Consider the following 27,901-nt stretch of genomic DNA (forward strand, 5'->3'; position numbering starts at 1 on the left):
TTTCACCTGTAAAAATGAAGTGCCTCAGTTAAAGGACAAGTTCACCTTCATAAACATAAGGATTGAGAAAATGCAACAATATTAGTAGAACACATCAGTGAAAGTTTGAGGAAAATTGGACAATCGATGCAAAAGTTATGCATTTTTTAAATTTTTGTGTTGGAACCGCTGGATGAGGAGACTACTACAGCTTGTGAGTCATATGCGTACAACAGTATAAAGAAAATATAAAAGAAAATTTAACATATTTTCATTTTTTTCGCATAATAAAAGAGCAATTGACTTGCCTCTTTCTAAAGGCAGGGGGAATAATATTACCCATAACATTTATCGGTAACGAGTCAGGGGAACGTGTACTTTTTTCAAAAGATGGAATTTTGTGAAATTCTCTTTATATTTTCCTTATATTGTTGTACGCATGTGACATCTAAGTTATTCATACACTGCAGTAGTCTTCTCATCCAGCGGGTACTGCACAAAAACGTCAAAAATTCATAACATTTGAACGAATTGTCTGATTCTCCTCAAACTTTCAATGATGTGTTCTACTAATATTGCTACATTCTCTCAATCCTTATGTTTATGAAGGTGAACTTGTCCTTTAAGTCTTTCCTGGTCTTGCGATAGAAAGTAAAAGTAATTGTTAAGTATTTGAAGATTTGGATACCTCAAATTGGCAGGCCTTCTGTAAGGGGTCACTACATTACATATTCTAAATTAATCTACAAAATATCTACAGACATATCTTGGGACAAAGTTCTGCATATGATGCATGACTTTAGTAACAATCTCACTCCTTATTTTAAAGAAGTTCCTTTTGGGCCACAATGCTCTCAAACCATATGTTGCCTTCAGACACACACATACTGCATGTTGCAGAATTTTAATAGTGCTTGCATTTCATCAGAGAAACTGTTTGAAGAGAAAGACTGGAAGTGAATATGGAATCTGGAACAAAGGCTTCAAACAGATACTCTCATACTGACAAACGCCACGCACTGTAAGAGGTATTCCTTGGGTCACAGCTCTGCGGGATACGACTGGTGACATTAGAATAGTTCCTAGATGAGGCAGTTGGTTAGTCACAGGACTCAGGCATACAGAACTAGAGCAAGGGCCTACGCAGCAACATCTTGTCGTTGTTTAATTCCTTACATTCATCAATTACAGAGCTGATCCTGAATAGAATTATGGATGATTGTGCAACAGAGCTAACCCATGGGTAAAAGACATTTCCTCAACGAATTATTTACTTCTCAGAAAACCTGCATGCAAAGCCACATAATCATGGGATGTACAATACAATGTATGTAGTATTACAGGGAGTTTATCATGATACATGCACATATACATGTATGTAGCACATAGTGTACAGTAAAAAAAAAAAAAAAGTATCATACAAACAATTACAGCTTGACTATGTTAATTTGTCCAAAGACAGAGCTTTGTCACTTTTTTTTTCTCACTTTTATCACAAAAAGACCAAACAAACAAACAAACAATGCAGTTCTGGTACTGCTTGTGAATCAGTTGACAAAACTATTTGTACAAGATTAAAGTCAAGGCAATTGGACATTGATCAACATTCTATTTTATAATTCATTCTTCCTCATCAGATAAATTTTGCTTGGCTTTGTTTTGTGCATATCTGTCCATTTTCATTTACAGAATGCATCCTTTATGTTGCTATTGTACAAAACCTTTTACCTACAAAATGTGTAGCAAATATATACAATGCATTATTAGCAAAACTCACTATTTTGGCAGATGGACAAATGGAACATCACACACTGGAACTACAACTGGATCAACACCATCTTATGATACAATGTACTTGTAATAGGCTAGCATGGGGGAAAGGTGATGCATCCCACAATATTACATGTGTACACATACCGTACAGCATAAGGTACATGTTACATGATTGCACCTCCTTCAAAAGGCTAGACTTTTCCACAGTAAAGGTTATTTTCAGCCAATTGGCATGATGGCAGCCTTTTAGCGTGTAGTGAAGTAAATGTGTGCATGTACTGGACTATGTAGTTCTTGAGGTTCTAGGAAGGATGGTGAGTGCCAGAGCATGAAGGAAGCTGTATATCTATGCACAGTGTAATGCACCATTTAACCATCGTAGCACACTACACTGTAGCTCCGATTGTATGGCTTTGTACAACTTTCTTTTTCACACCTGATTTAGCAGGTGTGTTAGAAATATTTTGCTTTTCAGACCCACAGACTGTGCAGATGTACAAACCTTGAGCTTGCTGTCTTGACACCCACGCGTCATCAATCAGAGTAAACATTGCTGATCAGTTAAATACTTGTAAACAAGGCTCTAATGGTCATTTCTTTCCAGGATGTGATGCTTACATACGTTGCTATCAATCTGCCTCTCATGCTGTTAAGCATGAGATACATGTACATACACAACTTTATGCCCAGCCTCCTGCACTAAATAATATCAAAGATTAAAGAGAACTACCCAGCACATTGAAACTATGATGTTCTACATTGTAAGTCATGTCCACTAATGACAGTAAGGTTGGCAAGTGAAGACATGTGATATCACTTGTTACTTGTTTGGTTCAAACTATCTTTTTCTGTCACTCAATCTCTGAAATTGTTGATATCTCAACTTCCATGTTTCTGTGGGTATTAATTGAAACATTCATGATAAATACAAATTATTACTGTCCATAAGCTAAAACAATTAGGCACGAATTTTGCCCCCAAAGCAACACTACAATGTAAGTGACAAGCACTGGCTCATAAATTTCTCAGTACGGTACTGCACAGGAACTCACTTTGTTATCCATACAGTTTGTAAATGTTCAGTTCCTGGACATGTGCTTTAACATGATACTCAATCTTGCACATAAGAAATTCACAGACTGTGTGGCAGCTGAGTCATAATCATTCATGTAAATCCCTCAATGACAATACAAAGAATGCACACTGACAAATCGCGAGAGGTACTGCTTCTATATGCAAGGTATGTTATATTACCATATACAAAAGTACTGACAGTGTTGTAAAGTGCAATATTATGTTGATGCGTATACTGTACACGTAAGTTGAAACAATAATCCAATGCTGTACGTATCTGTCGTTATGTTTTTAATGAGATGTAGAGGTATACTGTCTATTGATTTTGAACAGAGTGTACAAGACTAGAGGTTTGAATATCCTAACACATTACTACAACTACTGCCCTCAGACGATACAAATCGGTGTACTTCTGTGGCATGTGTAATATTTGGTTGTTTTAGAAAAAACATTAACAGGGAGCTGCAAAACTCATCCCCCCCCCCCCCTCAACTAAAACTTTGCTGATGGGCAAACAAACAATGAATGAGAACCTGCAAGGATAATGCGCTATTTGGGCCCTCACCCAAATGCCCATGATGTGGATTAGTGGGAAAAATCTTTGGTATAAATGCCTTGCTGACAGGATGTGGTTTCAGGTGAAGCAGAAGGAAATTGCTCTTTTCTCCAGTAAATCAACTCAATGAAATGCAGTTTAGTGTAAGTTCCACATATATGCAGATCTCCCTGACACTTGCTAGTGGAATAAATCTTGTCTACTGCATATGAGCTTGTGACAACAACAGCTAGGAAAACAATAACTGTGGTCTCCAAAAGACAAAGCACTTACTCAACTATAGAAGGAAAGAAGTGGTGATAAGCCACCTTACATGTGTTAGGAAACCTCACAAAATTGGAAATGGATCAGTGGTTCATACGCAACATTGCCTTCCAATGCATGGCTTCAGTGTTACATTCTACGCATGTTGAGGAGGGTATGATGGTTGTTGTAACTACATGTATGATTTTATTACAAAATCTAAATCATCACTCCTATTGACAGCTACAACTGTATGCTTGAATTCTAAACCATGCTGTCTCCTTGCAGATCAGTTAGGACCAGTAAAACTAAATACCATACTGGATATGTATGGCACTACAAGTAAATGATCAATGTAGTAAGCTTGAAGTTCAGTACAGGAGGTTCCCATGGATAACCCTTGTAGAAAAAGTAAAATGAGAATCATTGCACGAGTGAGAGTCCTCGCTCAGAGCTGGAAAAACTGTTTTACTGTAAGTCAAATGAAATTCAATTTTTACTGTCTCTTCTTGACAATATTTGATAGACTTATTCAGCCTGTATTAACATGTTTGCATCAAAAGTTGTTTAGGCATGTTCCTGTTGTATAATTGCTATTAACTCATCATGCATTTTGTCCATGAATTGTACACTGTGTTCCCCTGAGTCAACATATTGATTGGGAATTTATTAGGAAAGGACAATGTAGGCCTACATTAATGATATAAGTGCACTTAATACTAATTTAAATATTGTTTTGTGAGATCAATGATGGTATTTTCAATGTCATTGAAGCCAGCATGATGCCCTTGTAAAAAGCTTCAAAACTCATTCATTTTACATTCCAAACACGTGCTTAACTTACTGTCATAATAAAAATACATGTACATGTAGGAATAAATTAGATGATGCTTTTTATATACTTGTCAACTGTACCAATATGGGCAGTATAATACCACATTTTAGAGAATTAGACTGGCTACTGATTTTTTTACTTTCTTGCAGGGCAATATATTGTAATATGTACTGATTAAATCTTTGATTTCTTTATGGTGATTACTACAAAATAGTTGATAAAATACAAAATGTTAGAAGTACACACTCAGGGTGGTCCATGAGGGGTTTTAGCATGTCGCTGCTACATGCTAAAATTCTTGTGCAACATCCTAAATAGCCAGCAACATGCTATGCAACATCCTCAAGAATTTGCAACAAGCTCAAAGTAAAAGTATTCAAAAATGTGCAAAACATGTGCATAACATAAGAAACATCAAACTACCAGGTACTTTAGATATTTGTGTGCAAAACATGAGAGAGAACATTGAATGTAAGCAGCACAAAGAGAGATAAGTAGCAAAATATTGCGTACTATCGTGTGCGCTCCGCGCATATTCAATTTCTGCAATATTCTCAGATTCTGAGCTTGCAACATGCTAAAATTTCAAGTTGTGGACCACCCTGCACACTCTTTGCAGACCTTGCTTGGTTGGTGTTCACATCACTGACTCAACACTTGAGCAACAATAGATTTTACAGCATTTGACCGAGGAGATGGTAAAGTGGTTTAGAAACAAGAAAGATTATACATGACATCTCAAGTAATCCCAAAGTAAAGCAAAGGCCAAAAAAAAGAGTTCATAATGATCGACTTCTAACGTCGATTACCATTAAGTCGCCACCACCTAAAGTCGCCAGACATTCACATGGCATGTACACTGTAACGCGCGCCGCGATCAAAGATCAGCCGGGGCGACGGATTTTCATTGCCCTCAAAAGACATTCCTAATTAACCTTTTTCCTCCATAAAATCAGAATTGTAATCCAAATGTATGTAAACAGGTGACAAAACCATTTTTAATGCAAGAATGTTTCGAATGGATTTCAGGTGGCAGATTAACAAAGTTTTTCAAATGCGATGATGCACAATTCCATCCTACATTGAAGTGTGTGTATATAAACACACGCGCTATTAAATAATACGTGGCGCGCTATGGGCGGCGAACTAATTCAGTGCCTATCATTAGTTCGCCAACCCGGGAGTGCATAGGAAATACACGCAAGTGGCGACTACTAGATATGGTAATTGACGTTAATTATCCAATTCATGTAATGATATAACTGAGGAATGTATGTGGCCGGGGTTACCATGATGAGATAGATGAAACAAATCAATAAAATGAATCATGCAGACCATGATGACCATTGACTTTTGAATTGATCAATATCACTCCAGATTTAATACTCATAGACTGCATGTTTACTAACGGCAATAGGATCCAGGCCTACTGGCTTCAGAAATTATAGACAATTCTTTCTAGAATATATGAATTAATCTGTTGAATCTGTGTCAAAATTGTTCACTGGATAGGTGATGTTGCTGACTATCATTAGACATTATGCCATGGTTCCAGGAGCCGCCAGATAGCAACACTGCCAAGGCCAATGCAACATCAACAGCCACATGTGAGCCAGGTCTTTGGAACAATTTGACTGATGACGACAAGTTGACTGAACGTAAAGATCAGTCTGTATCTTGATCTTGTCAGGGACATTATGATATTATATTTTCCGCGGAGGCTACTTCTGGCTGCACGGAATCCCCTCCTATGAAAAGTCCACAAAATTATATAAAACTCCTCCAGACGGTTTTTTTTTTTCTTTTTCTTTTTCTTTTTCTTTTTTTTTTTTTTGTCTAGCCGAAGGTGCCATGATAATACTTACACACTCTCGTCATAAGGTGCGACTGGTTCGGCATCTGTAATTCTATGTTCGGCCACAGAAAATCCGAAATAACTGTCCCGCGGCCCTTCTTTGATGACAGGCAATTGTGGTTCATAGTTAAAAGAAAATGTCCTTTCTACAACTGCTTGGAATATGCACAGGAACGTTGCGAAGACGACCAAAACCCTCGCCATTTTTTCATCTATCTGTCAGCACCGCTACGCACAACAGATGCAGACTAGACCGCTCACTAAACCGGGTGGTGACGGGCTGAATAGATGTTGTGGGATGAGCTACTGGCATGCAGATCACAAGTACACTGTAAGAACTGAACGGGTACAGTTCGGTCGGCGATATTCGATGCGAGATCCGATGCGATACGGAGCTGTGATTTCGTCCCAGTCTCGCTGTTGTTTTGCGGTAGTATCACACACCCATACGTACCTATGCAAAGCAGGAAGGCGCAGGCTCGAGGGGGCGCTGGTACTGTTTGCGAGGCGAGGGACTTGAAAAGAATACTGTACCCACAGAACTCCGTGAGCCTCGATTGATGCGATCAGCGCTAGCCAAAGAGATTACAGTATTATGACTCATGAGTGAGGAGAAAAATCTCTTTGGCACAAGCGAGACCGACACTGGATAGCTTTCACATTACTCATTTCCTCATGGCCGGCGCCACGTTTTCAAAAGTAGGGGGAAGGGGGCCACTTCAGACTTCTGGTACCACTTCCGGGTTTCATCAGCTAACGAGCAAAAAAGAAAAAAAAAGTCTTCAGGCAACTTTTGTAGTTCTGTAGGGTGCCATTTCCGGGTTTCTTCAACTGACAAGCAAGAAACAACACAAAACAAAACAAAACACAAACCAACAAACAAAAAACAAAACAAAACAAAACAAAAACAGCGCAAGTTCTGTAGGGTGCCACTCCGGGGGGGGGGGGGGGGGAGGGGGGGGGAAGGGGGGGCATTTCATGAAGCATTTTGTCCAACAAAGTTGTCGGACAAAATTTGCTCTCAGCCAATCAGATGCAAGGATTTCAGTAGCTTGTAACAGTTTGTCAGAAAAATATCCGACCAAATTGTTCCATGATATGCCCCCGGGTTTCTTCAGTTGATAAGCAAAAAAAACAAAACAAAACAAAACAAAACAAAACAAAACAAACTAGAAAAGCACTCTGAGAGCGCAGACCTCCGCCAAGCAGCTACACTTCCACCGATGATCTTGCTCTTCAGTAGAGATCAGTGATTTCCACCCATACGTGTGCATGCTGAGAAATTGCCGGATTTCCAAATGTTATTGGGAAATCGGGCGATTCTGAGGGTTTATGACGTAACAAAAGCTTCTATATTATAGAAGCTTTTGTTACGTCATAAACCCTCAGCTGCGCGGCGACTAGAGTACGCACTTTAGTGCGCGTATGAAAATCTCAAAAATGCGCAGCTTGAACTCCCAAGTTCATTGACCCTACCTGTCAAAATATCGAAAATCCTTCATAAAATCCATAAAAATTTCCGGATGACTACCAAATTTTAATCATCTATTTCTTGTGTCATTCTTAACCTTTCCTGCAAAGTTTCATCAAAATCTGTGCACAACTTTCTGAGTTATTTTTCACACGGACAAACACTGTCAATAAAGCCAATAACGTGCTTGCATTTCTAAAACGCAATCTTCGCATAAAATCTTCTGATGTTAAAGCCACAGCTTACAAAACGTTGGTTCGACCAATTGTTGAGTATGCTTCCACAGTTTGGGACCCATCTACCAAGAACCTAATCCACCAAGTGGAAATGGTCCAGAGAAGAGCTGCGCGATTCAGTTTAAATCGCTACCATAACATCTCGAGTGTCACCAAAATGCTACAAGAACTTAATTGGACCACTCTGGAACAGCGCAGAGAAAATGACAGGCTAATTATGATGTACAAAATACACAATAATCTCACTCCTCTTTCAGCACAGGACTATATCACCAAACAGGCTACTCAGTTAACGAGAGCCTCGCAACCACACTCCTATCAGGTACCATATTCGAGAACTGAATCGCATCGCCATTCGTTCTTCCCAAGAACTGTAAGGAACTGGAATTCCCTGTCGTCAGAAATTGTTTCAGCGCCATCTGTGGGATCATTTCGAAACCGTCTAACGGTTGATCACAGTGGCTAGTATTTTCGTCAAATTTTCTATGTGCTTGTAAATATCTGTAAATAAATTGTATTATAATGTAAATAGCACCAGTCTGCAAGAATCTTCAGTCTATTGAAGGAGGCAGACTTAATCAGAAGAAGAAGAAGAACAAACAAACAAATGGTAATGAAAACATAACGTCCTCCCTTGGGGAAGGTAAAAATGATCTCCAGAGCAAAAACAAATGCCTTACCACGCTGACTTCAAGGTTTCTATCTATTTCTTCCTAGTGCCACTTACGCACTCAGGTAAAAAAAAAAAAAAAAAAAAAAAAAAAAAAAAAAAAAAAAAAAAAGTGGGGGGGGGGGGGGGCCAAAGTGGTTACACCTTATGTATTCCTTTGTATGATGCTTAAAAAGTTTGGAGGGGGGTTCCGCCGGCCCTGTTCCTAGCATACAAATTTACTTTGCCTTGAGAGTTTCTTGTTAACTAAAACTATAAAAGCACTTTGAGTGCGCAGACCTCCGCCAAGTAGAGCGCTGCTTTTCGAAGGCTACGTTCATCATCAGATACATTGTTACTCCAAACTCCAAGAGTAAAACATGGATGGGGTGATCGTGCTTTCTCCATTATGGGACCAAAATTGTGGAATCAGTTACCTATTCAGTTAAGGGAACTGTCATCTACAGAGTCATTCAAATCCAAACTTAAAACTTATCTGTTCCTCTCATACTGAGGACTGTAATTGCTGTATGTCATTAACAATATTGTATTTTTAATTGGTATATGTTGTATTCTTTATTTGGTTTCTATATTTGTTTTTTTTTTTTTGCATTTTCTTCTTTGTTGACATGTTTGAACATGTATATACGCATGTATATATATCTTTTCATTTTTGAAGCGCCATGAGCACTTGAAAGTGGACCTGTGCGCTATGACAAATCGCCACTACATGTATTATTATTATTATTATTATTATTATTGCTCTTTCACAGAGATCAGTGATTTTCACCCATACGTATGCATGTTGAAAAAAATCGCCCGATTTCCCAGTATAGGAGCCTTTGTTACGTCACAAACCCTCAGCTGCGTGGCGCGCCTCGCCTTGATAAAGTACATAGCAGAAACTAGAGCACGCACTTTAGTGCGCGTATGAAAACCTAAATAATGCGCAGCTTGAACTTTCAAATTCATTGATCCTACCTGCCGAAACATCGAAAATCCTTCATAAAGTCCATAAAAATTTCCGGATCACTACCAAAATTTAACCATTTGTTCCTTGTGTCATTTTCAATCTTTCCTGCAAGATCCAAATCCGTGCACAACTTTTTGAGTTATTTTGCACACGGACAAAAAAACAAACAAACCAACGCCAAAGAAAACATAAAACCTCCTCCGTTGGCGGAGGTAACTATGGGCAGCGGTGACTCCAAAAGAACTATTCCCTGAGTGAATAGTTCTTTTGGAAGCACCGAGGCCTATAGTTTGAACAAGAAACTCAAAATTAGGAAATGTATTTTTGTTTCATATCTTGTATCAACAATTTAAACAAAAGAAGTGGAAATGGGGGAAATGGAAAGCAAGAAGTCGTATGGTGGATGCGATGTTGTGAAGGGATCCTACATTGACCATAAGAAGCATGTATTGGGTAGCAGCGCACGATGTCAGAACTGCGTTGTGGATAACTTGTGATGTTTTGTTTTAGAAATGTTACTACAGTGTACTAGCTAGTACATTTGACAAGCGCGACGCACAGTACTGTACGTGCAAAGCAGTGCGCAATAGAATTGTTTCATGACGTCACAATTGTTTTGTTAGAAATTGATACATTTCACAGAGTGACGGTATGAGCAGTGCGCAATGTCAAAATTGCTTTGTGGCGTCACAATTATTTTTTTAGAAATTGTTATACTAATGATGCACAGGATAGAGTGTGTTAGTGAAGGTGCGGCGCGCTCGAGAGTATTGACAATGGTGCGACATGCACGAGGCGCAGCCGAGTGCATGTTTGCAACCGTTGTCAATACTCGAGAGTGAGCCGCACCTTCACTAACGCCACGAAATAATCCTGTGCATCATTAGTTTTATAAAATGGGTCGAAAACTAACAGCATTATTCACGTACCTTTGTGGGTCAATACCAGTCAGCTACATGTAGCACTCGCTCAAAAGTCAAGATGTCCGAAGATGTTCGTCCCAAACATTTACGCACGTCGCGTCGCACTCGGAAATCCCGCACACTGATAAGTACTGTACGTACGCATAAGAGTATACGTACGCCACGTACTGTTATGCACAAGAAAGGCCGCCGGCTGTTGTGGCAGCCCGCGGCCCGAACTAGAAGTTGTTTACAGGATTGACAGCGCGTATAGTAGCGCGTGACGCACTTGTAACAACTGATTGAGTGCGCACTGCTAGTGTAAAACATTGTGACGTACGTCAGGCCAGGGAGGTGGAAGAGAGACTCTTCTTAGTGCTTACCTGAAGAAAATAATGCACGCACACGTGACTCATTTCAGCGCTTCCAATTGGCTACATTCTTGAACCCATTTTATAATACATTTTACAGAGTGACAGTACGGCGCAATGCACGATGTCAGAACTACTTTGTGATGTCACAATTGTTTGTTAAAAATGTTACATTACACAGAGCGACAGGTACAAAGCTGCGCACAATTTCAGAATTGCTTTGTGACGTCATTTTGCAAATAGTATTAGCTGAAAATACCTATAATCACGTGAAGCTTTTTCAACCAATCACTATATAGTATACAAATATACTTGGCCTTGAGAGTTTCTTGTTAAAACTATGGGCAGAGGTGACTCCAAACTAGTACTATTCACTTCGGGGCTGCGCCCCTCAGTGAATAGTACTAGTTTGGAGTCACCTCTGCCCATAGTTTTAACAAGAAACTCGAAACTAGGCAAAGTATATTTGTTTTATATTTTGGATCAAAAATTTGAATAAAAAGTGAAAATCATTATAGGCTTAGCCTAACCCCGGGACGCTCCGTGTACACAGTTACACTGCAACACTGCGTGTTGGGGCTGGTCGCAGTTAGGCTTAGCCGCACTGCGGCGGCAGCGCAGCGCCTGCAATACGCAACAGTGCGAGAGACCGGAAATTGAAAAACGTAGCAGCCGTGGCACCGCCAGAGTTGCCCGTCGCATGTATCCAAGCGCTCGTATGGCCGCTGCAAATCTGAACACTAGAATTCGGGACCGGACGTGGACGGACCACGTACACTTGATTGTAAAGAAGGGTGATTGTGACATCATTTTGCAAATAGTATATACTATTTGCAAAATGTCGTCACCAAAAGTGACGTCATTTTGCAAATAGTACTTCATGGAGTGTCAAACACACCAACACTCTAAAATAGTTCAAAATACCTATAATCACATGAAGCTCTTTTAACCAATCAATGGAAGACAAAATTTTGATCCAAAATATAAAGAGGATTAATTTTGGATCCAAAATATAATAGCCATTGTATCTTATCAAATATAGGGCCTACAAATGTCAAACTCACCACAAAATCTATTGGCTTTAATTTGTGCCTGGAAATGTTGATTGAAGTTAAATTTAGAATCAACCACCACTCCGAAGTCCATACATAAGTCTACATGTGAAATGTTACATACAACATTTCCAATTTTAATAGTATAGTCATATAGATTGTCTTGATTATTGTAAGGACACAGCACTTTTCCGGATGGAACCTGAGAAGCCACTTATTTGGCCAGGAAATGAGCAAGATCTTTCTGTAAAGACGCAACATCTCTGTTGGAAGTAACATGCTTGTATTTTAACTTATATCTGAATACACAGGCCCAGTCAGCTTGGACATGAAACTTGTTCTCCCAATATAAAGAACATATATCAGTTAACAAATTTTTGGAAGGAATCAAATTATACAATGCCTTGCTGCTTTTTTTTGGAACACGTGAATTTGGAATACACAATACATTTTCTTTTGATTATGATTATCTAATATTTCCTTATTTATCATGTTGATCCACACTAATGGTATTTTTTTTCTTCTAAAATTGCATAATAAAAAATTGCCGTACATTTTCTTCTCTTGAAATTAATTTCTGACATAATGTATTCCAAAGACCGGAAACCATTTATTGTTTCTAAATCTCCAAAGTAGAGTATGCCATTTTCATACCAATCTTTATAAAACAGCGAATGCTTATCATACAATATGAGTTTGATATGCCAAACAATCTGGTTTAAAAACATCAGTTGACCCACTGTTTCCAGTGTTGATATCTTTCACTGTGGTACAATATCGTATTTGTTCTCATGCCTGTAAAATGTCTTATAAAACTTATGAAACGTTTTTATCAATATCATTAGTAATACTCATGTTATGCAGTAGTTACAATTCAGCAGCAAAATAATACCCCCAGTAAATCAAAGCAATAAGAACACATTATTTTCCGTATATCTCCAGAGTCATTGAGAAAAAGACCCAGCCATTTCAACCGAAAACTTAACATTTGTTTTTGTATATCCATCATTTTTATTCCACCTTTACCGAAATCCTCTGTAATAATGCTTCGCTTTATTTTTTTTTCTTTCCAAATGAACTTGAACATCATATTTTCCAATATCTTCAAAAATTCAAGCGGTATTGAATACATGAAATAAAACAAATTACGAGAATTTATTTGAAATTGTTGTATGATTTATTGCCAATGAGAAGCAATCTATTCAATGGGGTTTAACATATATTATGATGATTTGTGCCCGAATTGCAACGTAAGAGAGGACATCATTCATGCCTTCATTGTATGCAAAGTGAACGGATTTTTTTTTTAATAAGTAAAGAGTTTGTTACAAGATGTATACCATGCACCAGTAACAAATATTAACGTTTCACATTTGTTGAACATATAAAAGTGCAGGAGTCAGTATAGTTTGTTTTTGACAATAGCATTTTGGAGTATTCATAAGCTTATTTTGAAACGGAATGAAACCAGTAATGATAAAAGAAGCTGTTCTTTAAAACATGTGTTTGTGAGAGAAATTAGAATGAGAATAGAAATACAATGTTGTATGAAACATAGAGGAACACTAGGGGAAAATGAACAATTATTACCAAACGAAATGTTGAACCTCTAATTGTGTTTGTATCGCTTTCATGTAACATCGTTATCATTATGTTGATTGTGTACTTTGAATGGAATCCTGAATAAATCCTCGGACGAGGCAAAAGAAAAAAAATGCTTGTATTTTGTGTCATTTTGATTTTTTTTTCTTATTGTTTAGTATCATTTGTTTATCATATCATCAATCTGCAAACTAAAAATGTTAACATTATAGAAGTATGAAATGTGATAACTGCTATACCTCTCCCACACAATGCATCATAGGCCACATATTTCTTCACTATTATACTGTAATGAATAGCACCCCCATTCGGGGCCCATGAGAATTTTAACCATGACAAACAATGAAGTTTGACTTGCTTTAGGTTTGTGGCAAATATTATGAAAATGATTGGTCCAACATAAAGACATATGGACTCGGGATAAAAAAAAAAAAATCATAAAGAAAAACCATGTTTTCAGCATAATTATTTCATATGTATTTCTTAATATTTTGGTAAACAGCGCCCTCAATGGGGGTTCTTGAAAAAGTTCAAATGTAGGGTCATGTAGAATTTGAGTTGCTCTACGCATGTGCCAAATATGGTGATTCATCAAATAATAAAGAAGTTATTTAGAGACACAATATGCCCCCCTTGTGCTTGGGAAGGATCAAAATAGCTTGCGTTTTATAGGGTTACATAAACAACAACGATGACGACGGGAATAGGATTGTGTGTTGACTTGTTTGCATTTGAACTTGTTTCATTTTAATCCCTGATTGTGATTTTTTTGATATACAAATGTATATAACTTTTTAGAGATTTTAGGTAATTTCTTTGGTTTATGCGTATACATGCTATTAGACAGCACACTACCGGTCGTACACTACCTGACTACACACACACACACACACACACACACACACACACACGATTCATAAGAGTGCGCGCTGTGTCCGTGAAACCTTGGTGTACAGATCGTGAAACCTTGGTCGACAGATCTTAAATTGAGAGAAGAAATTAATTATAAAGAGATACTTAGTAAAATAAAAAGATTATTAAGTTATTTGGAAACAAAGAGATTTATCTTTGATGGGTAAGATTCATTTACTTAAAACATACGCATTATCTAGATTGAATTATATATCATCGTCAATTGTTCCTTCGTATAACCAGGTATATTTTGCAGCTCTGGTTAAAAAGATCTGTTTTGGATTTTTATGATAAGGAAAAGACCGCATTAAAAGGGTTATTTTGTATCAAGATTATGGAGAAGGGGGACTTAAAATGATTATTTTGAGTTGTTTGTTAAAGCTCAAAGAGTATAAACTATGTGGGTGAAAAGACTTTTTGTGGACAAAAGAATATGAGCTGGAAAAAGTATTTTCAATATGCTTTTAGGTCAGTTGGTGGCATTTTAATTTTTCAGTGTAATTCTGAAACAAATAAACTTTCTTTGAAGTTCCGAAATTTTACAAAGAGATTTTACAAGCGTGGCAAGATTTGGGAAGTTTGAGAAATTTAGAAGAGGGGCATATGAATCAAATACTAGTAGTACTTGATTATATATATATATATATATAATTATATATATATATATTTTTTTTTAAAGTAAAATGATATATAATGAAAATCTTTTTAGGAAAAATGTTTACAGATTATGTCATTATTTTGATGGAAAAGGTATACGGCCAAACATTTATTTTCAAAAAGCAGGGTTATGTAGTGAGGAAATTGAATATGTTTGGAGGATTTGTGATGCAATTTTGAAAAGTGGACGGTTTGTAGTTTATCGTTCGTACAAACCTTTTCAAGTGTATGTTTTTTAGAATTTATACATGGAAAAGAAATTAGGATTGGTGACATACCTTCGAGAAAGATTTACACGCATCTTTTAAACTGATTTATACAGCAGTTATATACATTTGTACGAGATCAACAGAGTAATTTTGTCTTCTCCCCAGAAGTATTCTAAGATATTTTTCTCCGACCCAGAGTTACAACTCTTATCCCAAAGCTTATATAGGAATTTCAGTTTAAACTTCATGGTGCACTTTATACAAAAGTTAATCTGTTGAGATTTTGGTTTGTTTCGGATGATCTCTGTTCTTTATGCAAAAAGAGCACTGAGATATATTCACATTTATTTTGGGAGTGTACTAAAGTGCAGGATTGTGGCAAATTATTATTCAGAAATTTAATTTAGAAGAACTAGGAAATATGAATTGGGAAGTTGTTTATAGAGGTATATCCGGAAACTCGTTAAAAGTCAAAGGATGGCATACAATTATATTGATGATTAAATATATTTTATATTTAGCGAAATCAGAAGGGGATGTATCAAAGTTTTAATGATGTTATGAAGTATTTTAAGATGTGTAAAGAAGAAGAAAATAAGATAGCGATTAAAAGAGGAACAGTTGGAATGCATTTGTTAAAGTGGAAATATGCATAACGAGGGTGATATGTGATTTTCTTTTTCTGTCTTGATTTTGCCGTATCTGCGAGTTAATGTCACATCGTTGTCGCTTTTTTTCCCTCTCTATTGCTTCTACCATTTCCACATTTCCACAATATGATTGGAAGTATTTTATTGTATGAGAAACAAAATGGCAATTTTGTACACGGCATGACATTCAAATGTGAATAAAACCTGAAACCTAAGGGCTGAAGGCACGGGGGATGGGTGGGGGGGGGGGGGGGGGTGCATGTTGGCGTTTTGTGTGGGTATGTGTGTTTGCATGTGTGTATATGTTTTCTCGCAATTGGCCTCGTGTTTTTTTTCTCTCTCTCTCTTTTTTTTTCTTTCGAAAAGCAGTGAAATATGCCCCGTTTTGTGTTTTAAGCAATTTATCTATTATGTTCCCGTTTTGCGGGCTTTTTGCGAGAATATGTGTTTAAAAAAAAAAGCGGATTTTGTTTCCTTGGTAAAAGAGTTACAATGTAAGTATGACGTTATGGAGAGGCACCGTCAGGGAGGGTATCTTATCTCTTTTAGGTAGAAATGTGCGCTTTATAAGAGTCTCACTATTATTATTATTTTGTACAATGTTTGTGCATAATGCAGTTTTTTTTCTTTGTATGATGTTTTGTTTTGTTTTTGTGAACGTTTCTGTTTCTGTGATATGAAATTGAACGAAATTCGAATAAAGAATTATCAAAAAAGAAGAAGAAGAAGAAGAAGAAGAAGAAGAAGAAGAAGAAGAAGAAGAAGAAGAAGAAGAAGAAGAAGAAGAAGAAGAAAAGAAGAAGAAGAAGAAGAAGAAGAAGAAGAAGAAGAAGAAGGAGGAGAAGGAGAAGAAGAAGAAAAAAAAGTACCGTGTATCTTTGTACACTCGGTCCCCGCTCGAATCCGGATCCCATGCATGCATGTCGGATCGGACCGCAACTAAACCGGCTTCTGCTTTTTATGCGGCGCGGATCCGGACCGTGCATCAATGCCGAATTGCTGTTGTCGAAAGCGTACAAATGATGGTCAGAATTTGGTCTTGGGACTTGGACCTTCTCTGAGGTGAAGTCTGTTTACCGAGTACGTGAAGGGTTTGTCTGCTTCATCTACACTATCTGCAGTTATGTTGTCATCAATGCTCAAGGAACATCAGGCCAAGCATCTGGCAAGACGAGAGATTCAAGGTGCGATATCACAAACATCACTGCCACTGGTAGTGAGACACTGAACTGTGTAGACTCTAACACGGTAGTAGCCCTCCGCCTCCAACCCGCACCGGGCCGGCCGTGCCTGTAGGGTTGCGGTTGGACCTACTAGGTCTACTCATCGACCGCCTAATGTTTATTTGCTTGATAAGAATATTTAACACTGAAATTCACGTAAAAAACATGACCTACGTGATTGAGAAAATCCAGCTCTATCAAATGCCGTTGTTCCCTTTTCGATTCGAAGTTTCAGTGCAAAAATATCGCCGACGAACTTGCGTGGCCTCGTTTCAGCTCCCCGCGGTAAATCACGTTATTAGAATCGACCGCTGTTTTTTGCATTGACAATGCACGCAAACCGAGTTGTATTGAACACCGTGTTGTACGAAGCTTTTTAGAAGCCTTTTAGAAACTTCCATAGACATTACATTGTGCTGTCATTACGATTCGGTGAAAATATTAATTCGAAATTTTGTCCTTGATTAAAACCTTTAATGAACAGTGAATTATCACGTTTTCCCACACCATCCTCATCTACAACATTCAAAGCCAATCCATTTTTATGTGCTTTGCGCGCAGAGAAGTGCGTACAAGTTGTACTAAGTGTTCAGTGCGCGAACTATATGCGGTCGGTTTAAAAGAAGGTGGTCGATATGTAGTAGGGCTACCATACTATACAATAGCGACAGGGCTGTGTATTTTCGGGTGGTATACAGTGTATACCGTGACCCTTCTAACAGTTAGTTATAATAAAGCTGGTTAAATTCAATTGAGACTTTGCAAATTTTGATGTAAGCTGAGAACGATAAGCGAGGCCGACACCAGTGTTTAGTTCCACTTTTTATTCACGCATGAACGTGAGCGGAAAGCGAATCGAAAGGTCATTTGTACAATCATATTCATAGCTTTGTTAATGTTAGTTTAAAATTCACTGATGATGTCTGAGATTAACTGCAATCAGCAGCCCCAAACGCGTAGCGTAATGGGGCTGCGGACTGTCATTCAGGATCATGACAGGGGTAATATCGCGGATAAATATCAACTTAAAATTGAAAAATTTCTTCAATTTGAAGACTTACAGGTGAAGTTGAAGTGTTGACAACAGGTAACATGCAACGTTTCGTTCTGCCAATAGATCTAGTCCCTTTCTGTTCGAATTGATGACTTAATGTGACTCAGTCGAGAGGAACCTGGGACAGCTACACTGAATTGACGGCCAGCGCATGCGCACACATCACATGCGCACAAATTTCAAATCCATTGACTGGATAAGATGTCTGTGTTAGTGTGTTAGTCTGATGTTAGTCTGAGATAAGCATTCATGTGCATGTGGAAATGGAATGATGACATGAAACGTTAATAGTTAGATCTATGAAAGTACGATCAACAACATTCAAGTTTACTTGAATCCTATTAAAGTGGTGCTTGCCAGCATATCCACCTGACAGTCATTGAGTCAAAAGTGGTATAATTTATGAAGTATTTAGCAATGCATGACCTATATAGTAGATCTAGATCTAGAAAGCAATAAAAGTTGTTAATGCAGCTCATATCATGCATGTTGATACGAAACAAACCAAACGTTAGTCTGTCCCCTTTCTCATCTCTCCAGAAAAACGCAAGAAGGAAGCTGCAGCAGCTGCAACAGCAGTGACTCGCTCGCTGGTTGAAAATCTGAACAGTAGGTGAGTGTAAAACCACAATGAAACCAGTATAGTACAGCTGTATAATGTAGGTGTCCAACACATCAACACTGTACATTGAAACCGACACCCCCTCAGGCTCTAACGTTAGGCTCTATTTGCTGCATTGCACGTACAGGACGAACATTCCACGCATGAGACTACGCGCAGTGGTTTTGCATTCTTCTTGGGGATGTGAAGATGCCCAAATATTACTGAAAAACCCGATAATAAACAAGATCAACAGCAAAACAATGATACCATAGATTATAAATGCATATTGGAATAGCATAATGCTGCGTTCACATAGAAGTATACTATTTGGGTATTCGGGCTTGTTTTTCGAGGGCACGCGAATAGCTTGAATCGAACGATAGGATTTCCTCACACTGGTTCACATAAGAGGGCACTATTCGAAAGTACCGAATAGCTGCGAAAAGTATAGCAAAGTGGGAATCGAGCTTGTTCGATTTTCTTGCAGCGTATACTGTCTCTCGTTTATGAAATAATGACACTTTTGGTCTGGATTTGCCCTTTAGCAAAAATAAGCATGTAGACTGACATTCTGATGCAGTTTAGAAATTGTTAATAAGATTTGCTGGGATGTAGGAGGAAGAAATCCTCACTGCATGGGATGGTGAGTTGACGGTGCGGTTGATGGTGTATTCGGTGCCCGAATACCGAATACCGAATACTTCTATGTGAACGCAGCCTTATGTGCATTTCACACATATTGTCAATGGAGGATGGGGGTGTTGGTTTCAAAATTATGGTGCAACTGAGTGCATCAAAATAACACCCCACGTGTTCAAAGCAGTTATCTCAGAGCATGTACCGCAAATCGCATTTTTAATGGGTGCTTGTGAATTCAGAGTATTTTCTTGACATGCGAGTAAAATTTTGGGCAAATTGTGAGATATTTCAAGTTTCTATTGATAGAAAAACATTAGGGTGTCAATGTGTACCTCAGAACTCAAACCCTGCAGGTGGTGAGCTCACCTTGGTAATTTTGTCAAATTGCATAACAGCTACAAATGTTTATGTTTTGATGGTGTTGCTGTGTTGATAGCCAGTAAATGTATATAATTAATGTAGCTGTAATCATTTTGTTCAGTGGGAAAATCAGTGAGATACAATCATAATGAGATACCTTTTGTCATTGTCAAGTTTATTTTAAGGTACTGTTTACCATTGGGAGCAGTGATTTATAAATGTTCACAACATCACATTTGATGCATATGTGTAGGTTAGATATCACAAAACATCCTACCATAGAAAAATTTCACTGTAAAGCCTAAAACAAAGGAGATGTCACTATATTTCTCAATGAACCATAACTAAACGGATTAGTCCAGAAACAATTATTGTTCACATTTTGTGTTATCCTTAACATTGATTATACTGAATAACATTTTTACATCGGTGGTTTCTATCCCAACTCACATTTAAGAACTATTTTTAAACACTAAAGCTGGGTTTTTGTTTCCTTTGCAAATGGTAAATAATCTAAACTGTATTTGTCCATGTATTTGCAAACATATGGTATTGAGGGCATGTCAATGAAAAATCATGTCTATTTCTTTTTTGAACATTTTAATTCATTTGTTATCATATATTTTTGTTCAGAGTTTACCAAAAAAAAAAAAAAAATGGTCAGCACATGTATTCTGTCCATAGAGATCATTCTAACAATGCAATGCATTCCCATAGTGTATTGATTGCATTTTTAGAATTATCTGTAGAATAGACAGGGTAAGGAATGGATTGCTTTGTTTAGAATGATCTCAATGGCCAGGGTAAACATGCTTGCCTTTGTACATATATCAAGCACAAAATGTTGCTTTCACCAAACACAGTTTCATGCAGTTTGTTGTCTGTTGTTGTTTTTGTCTCGCCCACCGAAGGTGAAGGCGAGACTTATGGGGTTTTGCAAGAAAGTTGCGATCAATTGCAAATAATTGCTAATTTTGAAACAATCATTCTGATTGGCTTAGGGTCTGCCCTATTGAGAAGACATGCATGCAACAATGATTTTGATTGGCCAGTGACAATCAGTTGCAAGTTGCAATTGATTGCAACTTTCTTGCAACACCCCATAAGGGATCCAAATGGCGTCCGTCCGTCGTCCGTCCGTCGTCCGTCTGTCATCCGTCTGTCGTCCGTCCGCCGTCTGTCCGTCGTCCGTCACAAATGTTAAAGTTTACCTGCAAGACTCTCTTATGATGCATAACTTGGCAACTGTTACAGCAATGGCAGCCACACTTGGGTGACAGAAGCACTAGGGGTATCTTCATGTTATGGTGTTGTCGGAGGTCATGTGATGATGTCAAAGGTCATTTGTGGTCTTATATTAAAGAGTACAATGTATGTGCAAGACTCTCTTTTCTATGCTAAAGTTTACCTGCAAGACTCTCTTTTGACAAATAACTTCACATAAGTTGCTTGGATTACAACCTAACTTGGGTCACAGATGCACTGGGGGTACCTTCATGTCATGGTGCTGTTGGAGGTCACATGATAAGGTCAAAGGTCATTTGAGGTCGTACGTTAAAGTGCAAGACTCTCTTATCACACGTAACTCAACACATGTTGCTACAATGGCAATCAAACTTGGGTGATGGATGCACTGGGGGTACCTTCATATTATGGTGCCGTAGGAGGTCACATGATAAGGTCAAAGGTCATTTGAGGTCATACGTTAAAGTTTACCTGCAAGACTCCCCTATGATAGATAGCTTTGCAACCATCACTCCCTTTTCAACCAAACTTGGGTTGTAGATGCACTTGGGGGACCTGCATATTTTATTGCCATCAGGGGTGACATGGTAAGGTCAAAGGTCATTTTAGGTCATATATCATATAAAAGATATATTTCTGGTTATTTTCGCAAGTGGGCGAGACACAATGTTGCTAATGCCTTGTTTTTTACCAAAGTTAATTTCCTTTTAAATAATCAAAAGATTCACAAAAAAAGGAAGTAGGAGGAAATAATATACCCCATATATTCATGAAATACATGTATTTGGATGTGCAATTTAATAATGTGATCGCTTTGCATGACTCTTACAGGTGCCATCTCCTTGGTAATTGTGATAAGAGGTCATACCTGTGAAAGTGGTGAAAGTGTAGTTTTCACTGTTACTAATCTTTCTCAGTGCATGTATAATTACAAATATGTATCTGGTAATGAAATTACTTTAAGTAATGCAAATCAATGGATTTCTTGTCTGTGTTTGCTTACAATTCATGAAATCGTTGTGCCTCTTTCAGAGTTGCAGTGGCATATAAGAATGAGAAGAAGCTAGATGCCGAGACAAAGCAGCTTCAGGCGAATGCAGCCCAGTTTGCCAAACAGAGTCAACAGTGGCTTTCCCTTGTAGAGAACTTTAATCAAGCCCTGAAGGTATGTTTCCTTTAGGACTTCATTCATATATATTCCCCTTTCCCCCTCCCCCTTAACCTGTTGAGGACGAGTCCCAAGTATACTCGGGCAGAGGTCTATGGGAAATGCGTGTTGTAGCAAAATCAGTCCGTCCTCAACGGGTTAATACATATTCTCTTTCCCCCTCTCTGTATTTTGGTGAGGTGACTCCCTCTCAAGATTGTCCTTGTTGACCAAAAATTGTCTTGGGTTCAACTGAAGTGATATGTCAATAGTAGTCATTAGATTCAAAAGAAAGAGCTGTAATGTAAGATAACTGGTGAAAATGCTGCCTCTTCTAGGCAGCAATAGTCCACATAAAACTTGCTTATGTCAAACATCATAAGTCACTAATGATGTAAAAGAACATTGACAGGTATTCCTTTGAATGCTTGTGTTAGGAATCAGTTGAAAAAAAAAATACAAGTACAAAAGTTCCCCTGTCTGTGTTACATGGCAAACATGTAATGGAAAAAAAAAATAAAGATAGAAATGCTGCTGCATAAATCAAGGTTGATGGTGATATCAAGAATTCTCAAAATTTTTGCTTACTGCTTGTTTTATCAATTCTGTCATGAAAGTAATGAATGAGAAGAATGATATACATCACAATTCTGCGTGTCCCTACCATTATGTCCTTCATCGGATTAAGTACCAGGTAATTGTAATCATCCTTCATGGATACATAGTTAAGGCAAAAAGATGGGGAACTATGAGTCACAGAATTAATTGATAACATTGATTAATTGATAACTTTCACTCACAGGAACTTGGACATGTGGAAAACTGGGCGCGCAGCATAGAGACCGACATGCAGACAATAGCAAGTGCTTTGGAATATGCATATAAAGGTACTGACTATGATCTTGTGTGTCTGTATTGTTCTCGTATTTCTTTCTGTGGGCCTTTCATGAATGACTTTAGATATAAGAACAAAACAATTCTAACTGACCATGGTCACACAAAGCATTCCTTCCAACAATTGTCATTGCTGGCTGAATCACCATACATTGGATGTCAATGGCTTCAAATTCCTGTCCAATGAACTTGACATTAGGTGAATTTGAATTATTTGGTAGGAATATTAGGGTGATTGTGAAAACATACACTGTTTGTGACAGTGCATTACAAAACCAACAGTCTCACCACCCAATTTCATGTGAAAACCCCAAATAGGTGAAATGGGTCAATATTTTTTGAAAGAGTAATTCTTCTATGTAATTCAAATGTTTAAGGGCAATTCCGCAGTTAGGTGGACATGACATGGATAAAAGAAATGTGCCTCTTTATCTTACTCTTTAATTTAGGTATCAACTAATGCCATGGATGTTCCCCAATCATTAAGGTTTTTCAAATTCAGTAGATATTATTTTTTGTATTTATTGGTTTTGCAAGATCTGAAAACATCATTTAAAATGTGCATGTGGGACTGGGGATGCTGAAATTCACTTAAATGCAAATTACAGTGGGTTTGCCATAATTTAGTTCCTTTGAAAATTTTTCCCCAAAGTTTTGCTATAAAGGGTAAAAGATGAATACATTTCAATACTCCAGAAGTCATGTGACATTTTGTCAATTACAAAAGGGTGAAATGACCTGCGGCATTACTCCGGACAAATGTAACGTTACTAACTGTAACATTACTAACCATTCTTTTGGGGGTCTAGCTAATAAAGTATCAGTCGAAGTGCTAAAAATATTTGTGTGAACATTTGTCATGATGCAATAATTGAAATTAATGCAACACTTTGTTTGAAGTAACTTGAATTTTTGCACAATTTTTGTTACAAGACATTGATTCTTTTGTCATGTCCTTTTTTCATAACATTACTAACCAGCCCTTTTAGTTGCCATAGCAATTCTAATATTTATTGAATTGTGTTCATTCTTTTCTATATCATAAACCTGGGAAGTATGAACATGTTATTGACATGATTTTGACTTGAAATGAATAAATGGTGATTTAGAAGTAGAAATAGATATCTGAATTTGTTTAAATGTAACATTACTAACCACGGCATTGCCCTGGGGGGGGGGGGGGGGGGGGCTGGGGATATGCCCCCAAGACACCCACACACACACACACACACACACACACTCACACACTGTGAAATGGGTCCATAAGATTTGGCTATTTGGGGGATTAAGCAAAAGAAAGAAAAAATATCACATTGGACTACAAGGATTAACATTAAAGTTGGAAATAACATCCTTCACTGTATGCACACACAGCTCTTTGTCCTTCCGTTACCACACATTAATGAAAACAATGTGCTGTAATTAAAAAACCAGGTGACATGTTTCAAAGTTGAATACATAAAAGTAAAGCTAAAACTATTTGGATCAAACTGTATACCTGCCACATATGAAAAAAATTATTAACCTTAGAGAGGTTTAATAAAAACTAACCATAACCCATCATCCCCATACACTTTACACAGACAATCTGCATGTCCTTCCGTTACCGTCCTTCCGTTACCAAACACACATGGACATTATGTGGTCTAATTAAAAAATAAGTAAACATATTTGAAAGTCAAATATATTCCATGATAGCTAAAACTATGGCAATTAAACTGTATACCAACAAATTAAAATAGCTCCATAAACTTCACAGAGTTTTGATAAAAACTAATTTACCTGAAAACCCATGTCCGTTTTGATGTCCTTCCGTTACCGACCTCATTAATATGCATATTTCATTACTCTTTAGCAGGTATGACAAAAATGTTGGTGAAAATTATAGTCTTTGGCTCTAGTAATACATCTCTATAATTTGAAATGCTGTATCCATCAAACTTTTCTTAGAGTACTTTTTTAAACTGTGAAAATTCTGTCTGAATGTCCTTCTGTTACCGTGGAATTGCCCTAAAGGGTAAAAGATGAATACATTTCAATACTCCAGAAGTCATGTGACATTTTGTCAATTACAAAAGGGTGAAATGACCTGCGGCATTACTCCGGACAAATGTAACGTTACTAACTGTAACATTACTAACCATTCTTTTGGGGGTCTAGCTAATAAAGTATCAGTCGAAGTGCTAAAAATATTTGTGTGAACATTTGTCATGATGCAATAATATACAAATGATGCACAGGATAGAGTGCGTTAGTGTATATGCCACAAAATAATCCTGTGCATCATTTGTTTTATAGAATGGGTCGAAAATTCAAAAACTAACATCATTTTTCAGCGTTTTTCACGTACCTTTGTGGGTCAAGACGTCCGAAGATGTTCGTCCCAAACTTTTACACACGTCGCACTCGCGGAAGTCCCGCACATACAGTATATGGGGGGTTGGGTTTCCGGACACCCGCATGAATACTTACTTATTTTACATAGAATATGCACCCTTTACCTTAAAGACTTGATATAGACTCCTCATATAGGCCTACTAGACAACATACTCTGAAAACGGCGTGAGAATTAACCTGCTAAATCGTTGGATTTGCTCTTCAAAGTGACTCCATGTACGCGTCCGGTCCCATAACGCTTGGTCTACTGTACTGTACAAAGTGTACGTATAGTACAGTATACGTACGTACGCCACATATGTTATGCACAAGGGAAGACAGGCCGGCCGGCCGGCAGCCCGAACTAGAAGTTGTTTACAGGATTGACAGCGCGTACGCGTATGCATGCAATTCATCAAAGGAGCCGCCGCGCGCACAGACGATCGGCAATCTACCATAGGATTACAGGCAGTGCAGTTGTACTGAAGTAAAGGAGGAGGTGTGTCTCATTTCAGCGCTTCCTATTGGCTACATTCTTGAACCCATTTTATAATTGAAATTAATGCAACACTTTGTTTGAAGTAACTTGAATTTTTGCACAATTTTTGTTACAAGACATTGATTCTTTTGTCATGTCCTTTTTTCATAACGTTACTAACCAGCCCTTTTAGTTGCCATAGCAATTCTAATATTTATTGAATTGTGTTCATTCTTTTCTATATCATAAACCTGGGAAGTATGAACATGTTATTGACATGATTTTGACTTGAAATGAATAAATGGTGATTTAGAAGTAGAAATAGATATTTCAATATCTAAATTTGTTTGAATGTAACATTACTAACCACGGCATTGCCCTTCAGATCATGAAATGAATGGGAAATTGTGTTCTTTTGTAGCTTTTCTAGAACACTTTTTTTTGTAGAATAGTATGATTAGGTATGTTATAGAGGCCCCTTTTCATTTTTTTAAAACCCTTTACATGTTCATCACTTTCAACTCTAATAACCTTTGAAAAGGTGATGCTGCTGCTCTGAAAGTTAGTAGTAGTCATGAAGAGAATGTGCTAGCTAATGGAGTGTGCAAATTTTCAGCTTAATCTTGTTATCCCTCATTGTGGTTGCTTTAGAGTTTTACATCCTGTTTTCTCCCATTTATAGCACATAGCACAGCTGGATGAGATTAAGTATTTGCATAGACCTTAAACTTCAAAGCCCGTTTTCTCAGCAAACGCTTTCCAGAGTGTGTCCTTGCTTTCCATTATGTAGACTGGTTAGGAAAGTCTGTTTGTATTGAGTTTTGTATCATTTTACAACTTAGCGTCTGCTCTTCCAGCATCTGTTATTACTGTATTATAAGCTGTTATTTTCGCGAATTAGGGCACAGACATTTTCGCGAGATGTCGTTTTCGTGATTTGACATTGAGGCTGTCGTAAATGCCCTGTTACCCTTGTGCATAGCAACATTTTCACGCGTGTTTTTAGATTCGCATTCCAAGTGTGATTCACAAAATTCGTGAAAATTAAACCCTCTCCAAAATAACAGTTTATACAGTAACAAAAAATGTCTGGTGACTTTTTGGTGGTTTAGTGATGCAGGGTCACTATTGGTCCAAGTGCATGGCGTTCCTGTTTTTTTTTTTTTTTTTTTTTTTTGTTGTTGATTGTCTGGCCTTTAGGTCAATGTTCCTTTGATGACATTGAACAGGTAAATGTTTGAATGCCTCTCCAAACATCTATCAGCTTGTTTGTGGTTGTGCTTGTGTATTTGTGTGACATTGCTGTGTCTGCCAACCTTGCTTGTAAACTTTGAATGCAAATATCAGATGTCCCTGATTGTGAAAGATGGGTAAAACTAATTTTTGCAGCAGTCTTATAGCATGGGCTTGTGTTATGATTTGCAATGTGTTTTATTTTTTAGTTTGTTTTTTGCTCCCATGTATATAAATACATGTGTACACATAATGCTGTCCACATAGAAAGACTTTCCATTTATATTTTGAAGGTATCAGGTTACTTTTGCTGAAGTGAATGTGGGAGAATATTGTGTCTTTTAGATGATTTTGTGCATTGCTATAACGAAAATGTTTTTAGTATGTAGCACACTGCATAAGATTACTTATTTGCCTTCAGATTTGTATGATTACTGTAGTTTCGATATGTGAAAGTTGAATTTCTGAGTGAATTCTTATTGAAGTGGCTTATCCTTTCATTTTTTTGTGTCATTCTCATGCTATATCTTATTCTGCAGATTCCAGCTAGCAGCAGCCCAAGGACATTTGTTGGATAGCGTTGGTCCTGACTCGAGGTGTCTGGTTTGAAAGCTGTGATGTCCTTCAAACTGATTCTGCTGTGAATGGA

The 27,901-nt window shown here is 37.6% G+C and overlaps 2 protein-coding genes across 2 annotated transcripts in view; one reads left to right on the forward strand and one right to left on the reverse strand.

Annotated features, from left to right (window-relative positions):
• LOC139730719 (integrin alpha-7-like) overlaps positions 1 to 6,686 on the reverse strand; it is a 68,475-nt gene extending 61,789 nt beyond the window's left edge. Inside the window, 1 exon segment of the mRNA XM_071641586.1 lies at positions 6,326 to 6,686. Coding sequence (XP_071497687.1) covers positions 6,326 to 6,519 — 194 coding nt within the window. The 5' untranslated portion in view covers positions 6,520 to 6,686.
• Positions 6,687 to 16,973: 10,287 nt separating this feature from the next.
• LOC139730712 (biogenesis of lysosome-related organelles complex 1 subunit 1-like) lies at positions 16,974 to 27,848 on the forward strand. The gene is made up of 5 exons (XM_071641579.1): positions 16,974 to 17,183; positions 18,817 to 18,889; positions 22,157 to 22,289; positions 23,074 to 23,158; positions 27,792 to 27,848. The coding sequence occupies exons 1-5, from the start codon at positions 17,123 to 17,125 to the stop codon at positions 27,800 to 27,802; spliced, it is 363 nt and encodes a 120-aa protein (XP_071497680.1). The 5' UTR covers positions 16,974 to 17,122; the 3' UTR covers positions 27,803 to 27,848.
• Positions 27,849 to 27,901: the final 53 nt, after the last annotated feature.

Source organism: Diadema antillarum, unplaced genomic scaffold (assembly GCF_040938485.1).
Source record: "Diadema antillarum isolate AM-2024a unplaced genomic scaffold, OU_Dant_1.0 seq00000329_RagTag, whole genome shotgun sequence".
In the NCBI taxonomy this organism is placed as follows: Eukaryota; Metazoa; Echinodermata; class Echinoidea; order Diadematoida; family Diadematidae; genus Diadema; species Diadema antillarum.

What these genes read in the sequence shown, in the direction of transcription:
- LOC139730712 (XM_071641579.1), top strand. Translation starts at nt 17,123, where the DNA reads ATGTTGTCATCAATGCTCAAGGAACATCAGGCCAAGCATCTGGCAAGA. An exon ending in GTTGAAAATCTGAACAGTAG is followed by an intron (nt 18,890 to 22,156) that starts GTGAGTGTAAAA and finishes TGCCTCTTTCAG; the next exon opens with AGTTGCAGTGGCATATAAGA. An exon ending in ACTTTAATCAAGCCCTGAAG is followed by an intron (nt 22,290 to 23,073) that starts GTATGTTTCCTT and finishes TTTCACTCACAG; the next exon opens with GAACTTGGACATGTGGAAAA.